The sequence below is a fragment of the Syngnathus acus genome, chromosome 23 (assembly GCF_901709675.1).
Source record: "Syngnathus acus chromosome 23, fSynAcu1.2, whole genome shotgun sequence".
NCBI classification, from domain to species: Eukaryota; Metazoa; Chordata; class Actinopteri; order Syngnathiformes; family Syngnathidae; genus Syngnathus; species Syngnathus acus.
The window spans coordinates 6,809,700-6,823,336 of NC_051107.1; the positions used below are offsets into that span (position 1 = coordinate 6,809,700).

General features: G+C 56.6%; 2 protein-coding genes across 5 annotated transcripts; both read left to right on the plus strand.

The window, feature by feature from the left end:
- Positions 1-631: 631 nt before the first annotated feature.
- On the plus strand, positions 632-8,611 carry cand1 (cullin-associated and neddylation-dissociated 1). Its single transcript, XM_037242734.1, has 26 exons — positions 632-961; positions 2,002-2,077; positions 2,155-2,222; positions 2,359-2,513; positions 2,588-2,711; positions 2,857-2,944; positions 3,010-3,178; positions 3,255-3,360; positions 3,449-3,594; positions 3,671-3,822; positions 3,895-4,035; positions 4,104-4,245; positions 4,303-4,511; positions 4,585-4,753; positions 4,828-4,917; positions 4,997-5,150; positions 5,274-5,511; positions 5,656-5,844; positions 5,983-6,126; positions 6,196-6,331; positions 6,481-6,657; positions 6,777-6,872; positions 6,937-7,106; positions 7,251-7,415; positions 7,488-7,595; positions 7,676-8,611. Exons 1-26 carry the CDS (start codon positions 894-896, stop codon positions 7,898-7,900), a joined length of 3,705 nt encoding a protein of 1,234 aa, XP_037098629.1. The 5' UTR covers positions 632-893; the 3' UTR covers positions 7,901-8,611.
- An 865-nt stretch (positions 8,612-9,476) lies between these two features.
- LOC119116973 (ras-related protein Rap-1b-like) lies at positions 9,477-13,587 on the plus strand. 4 transcript variants are annotated; one of them, XM_037242848.1, is made up of 8 exons: positions 9,477-9,636; positions 10,697-10,766; positions 10,855-10,923; positions 11,005-11,061; positions 11,131-11,271; positions 11,354-11,497; positions 11,601-11,696; positions 11,778-13,587. In XM_037242848.1, the coding sequence occupies exons 2-7, from the start codon at positions 10,710-10,712 to the stop codon at positions 11,685-11,687; spliced, it is 555 nt and encodes a 184-aa protein (XP_037098743.1). In that variant the 5' UTR covers positions 9,477-9,636; positions 10,697-10,709; the 3' UTR covers positions 11,688-11,696; positions 11,778-13,587. The 4 variants fall into 4 exon arrangements, with proteins under 4 accessions (XP_037098743.1, XP_037098746.1, XP_037098744.1 ...); XM_037242851.1 differs by lacking the exon at positions 9,477-9,636 and adding an exon at positions 9,843-10,058; XM_037242849.1 differs by lacking the exon at positions 9,477-9,636 and adding an exon at positions 10,385-10,454.
- The last annotated feature ends 50 nt before the right edge of the window (positions 13,588-13,637 follow it).

Consider the following 13,637-nt stretch of genomic DNA (forward strand, 5'->3'; position numbering starts at 1 on the left):
TTTGAACCCACTAACGTCCAGTCTCAGGGCGGACACTCTACCACTAGCCCACTGAGCTTGTTGGGCGTCATCGTCGTAGCTCCGAACACATCTCGGAACCTCTCATAGAATAAGTCATTTCAAATAGTTTTTAAATGAATGCTACCACACTGCGTGGTATCCTGAAATATTACATGAATAAATCTAGATTTTTGCTATCTTCCAATCCAATCCATCCCGATATAAACCTACGCCCGCCCATGCTGATGGCAACCCTGCAGGCTTTCTGTCTCCCTGCCGCAACACGCTCGTTTCAAATGGTCCGAAAGGTCTGCAGAAGCTTCATCGGTGAACATCAGATCAGTCAACATGTGAATGTGTATATTACAAACTACGAGGGGGTTTACTACTGTACATATTCGGGTTAGTTATGGCAGTTATCATGAGATTGAAGACATTCTCAATTTGTTTTCGGCAACAAAGTCATGGATTTGGGATTTTCTCGCCAGTCAATCTCAAGACATATAAAGCAGCCTGATGGTTGTCATTTAGTATTTTTGTTCTCATTCACGAGGACTGTCCAACAAGGCTGTGGTGCGTGTGCGTATGCGTATGTCCCCTTTGACCCCGGCAGCATCCATCCAGTCGGGCTAACCCCGCCCCTCTGCAGCGAGAACGGGAGCTGCATCGAAACATTGGAAACGCTCCCATGGTCAGCCGTGCGCCGCCGTAGCGCAAACACGAACGACAACACAAGAGCCGACCGAGGAGGCAGCCAGCAGCATTAGCAGCTGCAGCAGCCAACCCCATAATCGGAGTACCAAAAAAAAGAAAAATTGGTCGCAACCGCTACAGGCATACACTCTCACTGGGGAGCGAGCACCGCGCTAGCAGCTAGGCTAACAGCTAACGACATGGCGAGCGCTTCATATCACATCTCCAACCTGCTGGAGAAAATGACCTCCAGCGACAAAGACTTCAGGTAAAACGTCTCTTCACTCGCCGCGCTCGTCTACATTGAATCACATGCGCGCGCTAAAAAGAAAAGCGTAAGAGAGGCGAAGGCTGTGTAGCAGGCCTTTTAGCACGTTGGCATGCCACCTGTCTGATCGTGGCCAGGTGGCCCACCCGCAAAGACGCGGCCTGGGAACAATGACATTTCATGACCCGAATAGCTCGTTTGTGTCTGCTTGGAGCGCTTTATGGTGCCACGGCCACGGGGGGGTCGTGACAACGCAACATTGTGCGTTGACGCTAACGACTTCTCGCGCACACGCAAGTGGGGCCAGTTAGCCAATAGCTGTGGCTAGTTAGCAGTTAGCTTCATCGCCCATTCAGCGCAACGTGTGTCATGCTAGCATGCTAACAGGGTAGCAGCCTGCTACACGATAGCGCGCTCATGCCTGCCTGCCTGCCTGCCTGCCTGCCTGCCTGCCTGCCTGCCTGCCTGCCTGCCTGCCTGCCTGCCTGCCTGCCTGCCTGCCTGCCTGCGCGCGCGTGGTTTATTTTATCGAGCTAAATCAAAACAAACGTGATAACTATCACATATTCCAAATAACGTGTATTCACGTGGTGACGTCACATAGGCTGCCTCAAAGCCGTGGGAACGCCATCGGCGAGGCCTGTCAATCATCTTCAACGCTACCTTCCACGATTCTTGGCCAATGAAATAGTGGGGAGGCTCAAACGGGATTTGAACGTTGCATCGACACACACATAGCCCGTTTCAAACCAATCTCGAACTCATGATAAAAATCCCCCTGATGTAAAAAAGACAAATGAACATACACTCAGCTGTATACACAAATGACAACCAACTGGGAAAAATGCAGTGCGGCTTGAGATCTGACACTCAGCGTCGGACAAATCTGCTCCTAAAACAAGCAATAATTGCACTGTAAAAGTAGGTCTAGAATTGGACCCCAAAATCATGGCACACTTGCAAAATGCGACGTCGGCCTTGAAACGGAAACGGCTCCCTAATGATGCGCTCGCGCTGCGACGGACGGCGCCGCTTTGCAGGTTTATGGCCACAAACGACCTGATGACAGAACTGCAGAAAGATTCCATCAAACTGGACGACGACAGCGAGAGGAAGGTGGGTTCAAAGTTGACTGGGGCGGGGCGGGTGGCCGCGCTCCAGTCTCAAGTCTTGTCGCTGTGTTCGATCGGCAGGTGGTGAGGATGATTCTCAAGCTGCTGGAGGACAAGAACGGGGAAGTCCAGAACTTGGCTGTGAAATGGTAAAGCAAAACTTATCACGGCGCCGCTAAGATGCCCTGGGCTTCACGTGGCCATTCCTGCGCGTTTCACACCGGCGGCCGGGGCTTTGGCCTTTTCACTGTCCCATTCCGTTTGTGCGTGTTTGGCTGGCGGCAGCCTGGGCCCGCTGGTGAGCAAGGTGAAAGAGTACCAGGTGGAGACCATCGTGGACACGCTGTGCACCAACATGCTGTCCGACAAAGAGCAGCTGCGAGACATCTCCTCCATCGGCCTCAAGACCGTCATCGGGGAGCTACCCCCCGCGTCCAGCGGTGAGCCCGCCGCCGCCATGGTGTTTGCCACACGGTTGACGCCGGTCCGCCCGCCCGCCCTCCCTCCCCCGCAGGCTCGGCCCTGGCCGCCAGCGTGTGCAAGAAGATCACGGGCCGACTGACCAGCGCCATCGCCAAGCAGGAGGACGTGTCCGTGCAGCTGGAGGCGCTGGACATCATGGCCGACATGCTGTGCAGGTGGGAGCGAATGGGGAAAGCCAGGCCGCTCGCTCGCTCGCCGCCACTGTGGCTTTGTTGAAAGCATTTCAGTGGGCACGCCCAGCCGGCTGGCTCTGTTTTTGCAAAGCCTGCCTGTTTGAAGCGTCATTGCGCTGCCTTTCAGACAGGGGGGCCTACTGGTCAACTTCCATCCATCCATCCTCAGTTGCCTGCTGCCTCAGCTCACCTCGCCCAGGCTGGCCGTCCGGAAGGTAAGGTGCCGCGTCCGCTCCTGGCGCCGGCGCGCTGAACCCCCCTCCCCTGCCTGTCCCCCCAGCGGACCATCATGGCGCTGGGCCACCTGGTCATGTCGTGCGGCAACCTGGTCTTCATCGACCTTATCGAGCACCTGCTGAGCGAGTTGGGGCGCAATGACAACATGTCCACCACCAGGACGTACATCCAGTGCACAGCCGCCATCAGCAGGCAGGCCGGACACCGCATCGGTCAGCCCCGCCCGCCCGCACCGGCGCAGGCTGCCGCCTCCGCTGCTTTCACCTGTGCTTTTGTGCCTCCCCTCAGGAGAGTACCTGGAGAAGATCATCCCGCTGGTGGTCAAGTTCTGCAACGTGGACGACGACGAGCTGCGCGAGTACTGCATCCAGGCCTTCGAGTCCTTCGTCAGGAGGTGGCGTGACATACTATCGCGAGAGCAAGCGCTTGGCGTTCAAACGCAAGCGGGAGGAACATAGCGTGCGTGCGTGCGCTTTGCTCAGGTGTCCCAAAGAGGTGTACGCCCACGTGCCCACCGTCATCTCCATCTGCCTGCGCTACCTGACCTACGACCCCAACTACAACTTTGACGACGAGGACGAGGACGACAACGCCATGGACGCCGAGCAGAACGACGAAGATTACCAAGGTGCCCCCCCCGGGGCCCGTGGCGAGCGGCCTTTTGCGCAACGTCCAACTCAGTGCGGACCTTTGCCCACCTCTAGGCAGCGACGACGAGTACAGCGACGACGACGACATGAGCTGGAAGGTTCGGCGGGCGGCGGCCAAATGCCTGGACGCCGTGGTCTCTACGCGCCACGAGATGCTGCCAGAGTTCTACCGCTCTGTGTCCCCCGCGCTCATCTGTCGCTTCAAGGTACCGCAGCCGGCCCGCTCCGCTCTGTCCCGGCCCGGCCCCGCCTTCTAACCTGCGTGCGCCCCGCTCCAGGAGAGGGAGGAGAACGTGAAGGCAGACGTGTTCCACGCCTACCTGTCTCTGCTCAAGCAAACGCGGCCCGCTCAGAGCTGGCTGGCCGACCCGGACGCCATGGAGCAGGGGGACACGCCCCTCACCATGCTGCAGAGTCAGGTGACCTCAAATGGCTTTTTCCTTTGGAGGGCCAATTTCGTTGGTCATCGCTATGTCGTCATCTCCAGGTGGCCATGATCGTGAAGGCCCTGCACAAGCAGCTGAAGGAGAAGAGCGTGAAGACGCGCCAGTGTTGCTTCAACATGCTGACGGAGCTGGTCAACGTGCTGCCGGGAGCGCTGACGCAGCACATCCCCGTGCTCATACCAGGTAGCCACGCTCGCCGTCTCGGCCGGAGCCGCTCTGACGCCCGCCGCCGCCTTTCAGGGATCATCTTCTCCCTCAACGACAAGTCGAGCAGCTCCAACTTGAAGATTGATGCGCTGGCGTGCCTCCACGTCATCATGGTGGCGCACCCGGCCCGCGCCTTCCACACGCACGTGCCCGCACTGGTGCCCCCCGTGGTGGCGTGTGTGGGGGACCCCTTCTACAAGATCACCTCGGAGGCGCTGCTGGTCACGCAGCAGCTGGTCAAGGTGAACGCCGCTCGCTCGCGCGCCTGCCCGTCCGCCTCCGTTTGGCTCGCCTCACCCGCGCCGTCGCCCGCAGGTCATCCGACCCCTCGACGGCCAGTCGGAAGGCTCGGACAGCTTTGACCCCTCCCCCTACATCGACGACCTGTTTGGCTGTACGATCAGACGCCTCAAGGCCGCCGACATCGACCAGGAAGTCAAAGAGCGCGCCATTTCCTGCATGGGGCAGATCATCTGTAACCTAGGTAAACCGGGCCGCCGCCGTCGCCACGCACGCTCTGTGCGACCGACCGCTTCCTCTTTGGTTACTGTCTCCTAGGCGACCACCTCCCCTCTGAACTCCACGGAACGCTCTTGATCTTTTTGGAACGTCTGAAGAATGAGATCACCCGCCTCACCACAGTTAAAGGTCGGGGGGGTCGATTCAAATGTGGGAGTAGGATTTTTTTTTTTTAACACACAATGACTTGTCTGTTGTGGAAATCAAGCTTTGACCCTGATCGCCGGCTCCCCGCTGAAAATCGACTTGCGGCCCGTCCTGCCCGACGCCGTCCCCATCCTGGCCTCCTTCCTGCGCAAGAACCAGCGAGCGCTCAAGCTCTGCACGCTCGCCGCACTCGACATCCTGCTCAGGAACTACAGGTACAGGTGCTCGACGGAAGGCGGGGCTTCGACCAAGTCTGCCGCTGACGTCTGCCCTGAAATTCTCGGCCGTGAGAAAACTCTGGCGGCGCTAACATTTGCGGTCTTTGTCGTGGCGCTCAGCTCGGCGGTGACGCCGGCCATGGTGGACGCGGTGTTGGCCGAGCTCCCGCCGCTGATCTCGGAGAGCGACATGCACGTGTCGCAGATGGCGCTGAGCTTCCTGTCCACGTTGGCCGCGACGCACCCGTCGCTGCTGGGCCGGCTGAGCGGCGGCAACATCCTGGCGCAGCTCATCGCGCTGGTCAGGTCGCCGCTGCTGCAAGGCGGCGCCCTCGCTGCCATGTTGGACTTTTACCAGGTGCGCCGTCCGTCGCAAGGCAACACGAATACAAAAGCAAACCAGTGGGCAGCGCCCTTAGATTTGAACCGAGCGGCGTTTTAGCCAAAACGGGCCCAAATGAGCGCAACGCTAAAAGCCCCCCTTTTGCTCGCCCGTACGCAGGCCCTGGTGTCGACGGACACGGCCGGCCTAGGCTACATGGACCTGCTGCGGATGCTGACGGGTCCGGTTTACTCTCAGAGCGCGGCGCTGCCTCACAAGCAAGCCTACTGCTCCATCGCCAAATGCGTGGCCGCGCTCACCAGGGCGCGGCCGGCCGAGGGGCCGGCCGTGGTCGGCCAGTTCATACAGGTGGGCGAGCACCGGCGCGACTGCTGGCGCGACTGCTGGCGCGACTGCTGGCGCGACTGCTGGCGCGACTGCTGGCGCGAATGCTGGCGCGACTGTTGGCGCCGCACGCAGCTCATGAGTGTAATCGTCACCGACCAGGATGTGAAAAACAGCCGCTCTACCGACTCCATCCGGCTGCTGGCGCTGCTCTCCTTGGGCGAGGTGGGCCACCACGTGGACCTGAGCGGCCAACCGGAGCTCAAGACCGTCATCCTGGACGCCTTCTCGTCCTCCAGCGAGGAGGTGACGTCCTCTCCAAATTGACACATTTGACCTTTGAGCGCTAACCGCCTCTGTGGCGCCGCGTCTCAGGTCAAGTCGGCGGCCTCGTACGCGCTGGGCAGCATCGCCGTGGGGAACCTTCCGGAATATCTGCCCTTCGTCCTGCAGGAGATCTCCTCGTCCAAGCGCCAGTACTTGCTGCTGCACTCGCTCAAGGAGATCATCAGTGAGTGCGCGTCGCGTGCTGGCTGGCTGGCTGGCTGGCTGGCTGGCTGGCTGGCTGGCTGGCTGGCTGGCTGGCTGGCGTGGCGTGGCGTGGCGTCTCGCCTCGCCTCGCCCCGCCCCGCCTGCGTGTTAACGGGGCGCCGCCTTCAGGTTCGGCGTCGGTGTCGGGCTTGAAGCCGTACGTGGAGTCGGTGTGGACGTTGCTGCTCAAGCACTGCGAGTGTCAGGAGGAAGGAACACGCAACGTGGTGGCCGAGTGCTTGGGCAAACTCGCCCTCATCAACCCTGAAACGCTGCTGCCGCGCCTCAAAGGCTACCTGCTCTCGGGTAAGGCTGCCGGCCGTGGCGGGCGCCGGCCGTGGCGGGCGCCGGCCGTGGCGGGCGCCGGCCGTGGCGTCCGCCCGCCCGCCAGCGCGCACGTCTCACCGGCGCTCGCCCGCCCGCAGGCTCGTCGTACGCCCGAAGCTCGGTGGTGACGGCCGTCAAGTTCACCATCTCGGACCAGCCGCAGCCCATCGACCCGCTGCTGAAGAACTGCATAGGTGGGTCGCCCCGGTTACGAGCGGGCGGCGCGCCAGCGTGTGGTGACGCCTTTGTGCGCGTCAGGTGACTTCCTGAAGACGCTGGAGGACCCCGACCTGAACGTGCGGCGCGTGGCCTTGGTGACCTTCAACTCGGCGGCCCACAACAAGCCCAGCCTCATCCGAGAGCTTCTGGACTCGGTCCTGCCGCGGCTCTACAACGAGACCAAAGTGCGCAAGGAGCTCATTCGCGAGGTAAAAGGCGTCCGCCCCGTTGACCGGCTGCCGTTTTCACTCGCGTCAGGAGAAACGCCGCCAGCCCAAATTGCTTTTGATTGGCCGAGGAGAACCGCCAGAAATCTGGAGTTTGGGGACATGTGATTTTGAATTGGCGCGCAGGTGGAGATGGGCCCGTTCAAGCACACGGTGGACGACGGGCTGGACCTTCGCAAGGCGGCCTTCGAGTGCATGTACACGCTGCTGGACAGCTGCCTGGACCGCATCGACATCTTCACCTTCCTCAACCACGTGGAGGACGGCCTCAAGGACCACTACGACATCAAGGTGGCAACCGCTTGCCCGCCGCCGTTTGTCGTCCCTAACGTGCCCTCCTTCTCTTCTCTCCGGCCCTGGCAGATGCTGACCTTCCTCATGCTGGCCCGCCTGTCCTCGCTCTGTCCCAGCGCCGTCCTGCAGAGGTTGGACCGACTGGTGGAGCCTCTCAGGGCCACCTGCACCACCAAGGTACTTGCAGTACCTAAGGTTGCCTGCAGGTGGGGCCCCAGTCCCCAAACTTGTAGCAAACCCAGAAGCGTGCATTTCAGGTGAAGGCCAACTCGGTGAAGCAGGAGTTTGAGAAGCAGGACGAGCTGAAGCGTTCGGCAATGCGAGCGGTCGTCGCTCTGCTGACCATCCCCGAGGCAGAGAAGTCGCCGCTCATGTCAGAGTTCCAGTCGCAGATCTCGTCCAATCAGGAGCTGGCGGCCATCTTTGACTCCATCCAGAGGGATTCCAGCTCGGCCAACATGGAGTCAATGGACACCAGCTAGGCCAACCCGCCCACCCTCGTGTGCGCACGGACGGATGGATGGACATACGCACCATGCGACAGGGCACCCTGCTGCCGGAACGACAACCTCTTGGCATGTTCCCTTGACAACACGCGCACACTCTCACACACACACACACACACACACACACACACGTAGTTACACACCCTCCTAGTGATTGGTCGTTCCCATGATGCATCGCACTGAAATCAACGCTTGGAAAAGTTGTGCGGCCACACAGACAAAACAAAACACGTTCATCGGCAGGATTGGAAGCTCCTCCTGTTTTTCATTGTGGCTTTTTTTTTTTTTTTTCCTCTCTCCCTCTCTCGTTTGTTTGCCAAGCGGTACGGTGACACGATCGGTCGCCGTTGCGTTAGGAACTGTTCAAGTGACACTGAGGCCTGCCTAGCTGTTGGAGTTTACTAGCTTTGTGACTTAGTTGTTTTTCTCCTCATGGGATGGCATTGTTCTCCTTTTTGGACCGATCGGCCACTCCGCCCCCCCCCCCCCCCCCTATTCACACCAACCTGCCGCCTCCTGAAGAAGGAAGAGAGGATGTCAAAGTTGGAGCGTGTTCGCAGACCCGCCGGGTCGCGTGTTGTCACCACGAGAACGTTTGCGACCGTTTCTGTCATGTTAGAACCGGTCAGTTGCTGTTGTTTTTTTGCCCAAAAGGAAGAATTAAAGGTTCATTTCTGCCTGCCTTCACACTCGTCCGCGCGTCGTACTTGGATCGCGGGCAGCGTGCCGACCCGCTTTGAGATCCCGGCCTGGGTCAAATCCCAGATTTCAAAAGCATGCACGGATGATGTGGGCCGAGCCGAGGTTTGAACAGACAACTTCAAAAGTGGGCCACTTGATCATTTTTACAAAATCCTAAGTGAAATGACATTTTCTTTTCGATTAGTTTACACCACAGGTGTCAAAGTCAAGGCCCGGGTGCCAGATACAGCCCGCCACATCATTTTATGCGGCCCGCGAAGACAAATTGTGCATCAAATTCGTGTGTCATTACTAGAATTGCAAATTGTCTTCACTTTTAATCTCTTTTTTTTTTTTTTTTTTTTTAATATTTGACCAGTTTTTACTCTGATTTGAAAACGAGTTATTTGTCCGTTTGTTTTGTAGCTTTTACTGTCTATAACAGTCATAATGGCCCTCCGAAAGAAGCTATGACTACAATGCGGCCCGCGAAAAAAATGAGTTTGACACCCCTGGTTTACACTGACTTGCTCGTTTCTCAGCAGTAATTCATAAACGGGAAGTGTGTGAGGGAGGGAAGTCGCTATTCTTGGTGACTCCTTCCTGTTTGGGTGTGGCATGCTGTGTGTTGTGTTGTGTGATGTGAAAAAAGTGTGACGTGACTTCACTGCTCGTGTGCGTGTGTGACTGCATGTGCTATTATTTCAAAAGTGACGTATATACTTTGAAGTGTACTATAAAATTAGCCTCATAGCGTCAATATAGCAAATAGATTCCGTTGAAAAGCTTCGAAATAATACAAAAGCTTGTCTCGTCGACAAACGGACTTTATTTAGTAGAGGTGACGTCTTTTCCGGTGCGCCACTTATTTTGAAATTCAAAAGCGGACATCCGTGTATGTCTTCTCGACATTGACTTGACGTTGTCTGAAGGAGGGAGCGGCTCGTGGTCGAGCGACGTTCACAGAGAACAGGGGGGAGAGAGAGAGAGAGAGCGACAGACAGACAGGAGCTGCCGACGGCTGGATGACGGTGAGGCTTTCTTGCTCGCTTTTTCCCTCTCGGACTTTTTTTTGGGTCGTCTGCTTTTGCACTCGAGACTCGACGCGCCGCGACCGCTTGTGACAGCCAGCCGGGCCGGGCCGGGCTCAGGAGGGGGTTACCGGGGTGGATAGTGGGGGACAGGCCGAGGCGGGCTGCGGCCGCTTTGCGGAAGCGAGTGGCGAAAGATAGATAGATAGACAGACAGACAGACAGACAGACGGACGAGCAGAGGGGCAAGCGGAGGGGCAGCCAGGTTGTCGCCCCGCTTGGGCTTTTCTTGACTTGATGGCGAACCGCCCGGCGGCCTCTCGCTCGTCTCCACGCCTACAGCAAGGGCCTGACCGAGAGCTCGTGGGGCGGCCCCGGAAAGACACGAACTAGAGACAACTTGTGTCTGGCTGGCTGTCGAGGTACAATCGAGTTGAGCCCCCCGCTTTGACTATCGCACGCACACAACAACACGCGTGCGTTCTATGACTATTGACAGACCCCACCTAGTTGAGCCTGTGCGCACGCACGCACGTGTGACGGGGTGCGTTCAACAACTTGACTGCCATGATGCCTTCAGAGACTGCAGGAGAAATGTAGATTTTGCCCCTTTTCCTCTCTTTTTGTGAGGCATGCAGGGTCCAAAGATTTCTACTGAACTCGGACCTCCATTAGCGTTTGTCAACACTACGTAGCGTGTCACAACTTGACCAACTTGCGATGTTTCATCTTCCTCAGCACTACACATCATCGTCATCCACGCAAGTGTTGTCATCACGTAGACACACACGCATCACCGTGGCAACCCCCATTTAAGTGTGCGTGTTTGTGTTTGTCTCGTCATGTTGCGTCTTGTTACAGCAAACGCAACACTGGGCATGATTGGTATGCACACACACACACACACACACACACACACACACAGACACACACAGACTGACACGCATGCAGATACGGCGCGCACACCTGCAAACATAAGCGCGTTTGACATCATCGTCATCATCGGCCGCCGTGTGACCAGGTGAGCCGCTTATTAACATAATTGTGTGTTTGTGTGCAGAGATTAGCTCAAGATGCGTGAATACAAGTTGGTGGTTTTAGGATCTGGTGGCGTTGGCAAGTCTGCTCTGGTAAGAAAGTTTTCTTTCCCACAGAAGAAGCATTCTTTTCTTCCCGTTGCCCTACTTCCTTCTTCCGCGTCATTTTGTCCGTGTGCAGACAGTCCAGTTTGTTCAGGGGATCTTTGTGGAGAAGTATGACCCCACGATAGAGGACTCCTACAGGAAGGTGAGACCAGTGAACGTACCACTGTCGCCCTGCAACAACACACTTACTGCTACTTCTGCTCTCCCTCAAATGTGTGCGCAGCAAGTGGAGGTGGATTGCCAGCAGTGTATGTTGGAGATCTTGGACACGGCAGGCACAGTAAGCTTGTTTTTTACCTTGTCACCGTCGACGAGGGATTTACACAACACGCGTGTGTGTGCATTTCAGGAGCAGTTCACGGCCATGCGTGACCTCTACATGAAGAACGGTCAAGGCTTCGCTCTGGTTTACTCCATCACGGCCCAGTCCACCTTCAATGACCTTCAGGACCTCCGAGAGCAAATCCTGCGCGTCAAGGACACGGACGACGTACGCAGCACGCAATCTTTGTAGCGTCACGCTCACGTCAGATGTTGGCTGTCAAAATGTCACTTTTGCCGCGTGTGTTCAGGTTCCCATGATCCTGGTGGGCAACAAGTGCGACCTGGAGGTGGAGCGCGTGGTGGCCAAAGAGTCGGGCGTGGGCCTCGCTCGCCAGTGGAATTCCTGCGCCTTCCTCGAAACGTCCGCCAAAAGCAAGATCAACGTCAACGAGGTGCGTGGGCGCGCGCACGTGCATGCGTGCGCATTCCGCAGCTTGCATCATGATAGTGTGTGTGTGTGTTTGTGTTTGTGTCTGTGTGTGTGCACGCGCGCAGATTTTCTATGATCTGGTGAGACAGATCAACAGGAAGAGTCCAGTTCCCGGCAGAACTCGCAAAAAGTCCACTTGTCAGCTCCTCTAATGACTGCAGGTACATGTTGCTATCGCTCGCTCGCTCACTCACTCACTCACTCACTCACTCACTCACTCACTCACTGCATCACGTTTGCAGTTGTGCTCGTCTGGCCAACATCAAGTGAGCAACCAATCGGAGGACATCTTCCGTCTGTCCCCATCTACATCATCATCATCATCAAGTTGGAAGTCTGTCGCCGCGCCAAGCACATGTGCCACGCTTCCTTGTCCCCCTTCTCTGTTGCCTCGGAAACCAAACATCAAAAGACTGCCATGATGATGATGATGATGATGACGACGATGATGGGCCGCCAGGATGTTTTCCCATCGTGCGCTCTGCCTCTCGATTTTCTTTCCGACCAGAGGCGCAACGTGATGATGTCACTGGCGACGTGGCCGACCGTGTGTGTGCGTGTGTATGCGTGTGTGCGCGTGGCTCCGGACATTTGAGAAACTTTGATTGTTTTGCTCATTGTGTGATTCTTTTTTTCGGTCTCTCTTTGGGGGAGGGGTGTGGCGATGCAGCAGCAGTTTTTGGCATTGGCTCAAACATCAACCTCAGCGGCTCGGTTTGCGGCATGTTTTAAGCTCCGCCTTTTCATTCACGACTAATAATGCCAGCAATGTTAGCAACACGGATGTGGCCGTTCGTGGCGTCACAGTTGTTTTTCTACATTTAACGCTCAGCTTTGCTGCCTGCGGTTCTGTTAGCCATTAGCGCCCCCCCCCCCCCCCCCCCTGCTTTTCAACGACCAGCAGTGCCACACTTGACGATGTTACCAAACTGTTACTTTTGCCATCCTTTGATTATTTTGGCCATTAATGGTTTAGCTCATGTGTGGCATTGTGCCATTAGCCCTTAGCGGTGAGTCGGGGCCCAGATCTGCTGCCGCCGCCGCCGCTGCTGCCTGTGGCGGCCAAGTTGCCTTTGGACGGCAGACTCACACTGGTCCACTACTCTGCGTGTACACATGAATGTGTGTGTGAGTCCAGATTGTATTATGTACATGTCATGACATGTTTATGGACATTAGGTATGCACACATGAGAGAGGAACACTTTGTGTTGATGAGGATGTGCTATCGTTGCGCTGCTTTTACTCTCGGCCTTTTGTGTCTTTTATGTTGGACGCTTAACCTCGGTGGAGATTGTCGAAGCCACTAAAAGCCTTTCAAGTCTTCAATTGTGTGCGGAGCCAGTGTATGTTTGCATGTGGAGGTTGTGTGTTTTTAGCGCTGCTTGTTGTGTGCGTGGAGATCAAGTGACGGTTGTGTGCTTGTGGATGCGGGGTTGTGTGCTGGGTCATGTGTCTGGAGACCCTGTGTTTGGATGTGGCCATTGTGTCCGTGTGTCAAGTGTATGGAAGTTTTGTATTGAGCTTATGTTTGCGTGCTGTGCTTGTGTGCATGTTTGCTGATGTGTTTTTGTGCATTTGCGTGTGAGGTTTTTGTCTTTATAGCAGTTTTGTGCGAAGGTTGAGGGCGTGCGTGCGTGCGTGCGTGCGTGATGGTCATGCCGCATGCAAGCATTTGTCCGCCTGACCTCCAGGTGGCGCAGTATCAGCATGTTGACGCCACCCTCCCTCCGCGTGGCCACGAGGGAGCGCCACCGAGGCCCGTCAAGCATAGTTAACGTGACTGGAGGGACACCGTAGCCCCCTCCTCACGACCAGGAATCCGTCATGGAGTCGGCTAAGATAGGCTAAAGCAAACGTGAATGCACTTTTGTTGGTTTTGTTTCCTGCCTGCATGCACATTGCCGATGTTGAGCAATCTTTTGCTTTCGGTTGGGTTGCTTCCGTTGTTGTTGTTGTTGTTGTTGTTGAGGGGGCGGGGTTGCAGCCAAATGTCAAGTCAAAACGTCAAAAGCCTTAAATGAATAAAAGTGGTGCCATTTTCTAACAGGAAGGTGACATTGTGACTCGCCCGTGTACACGTTTAGCACATAAGCAGTTGAT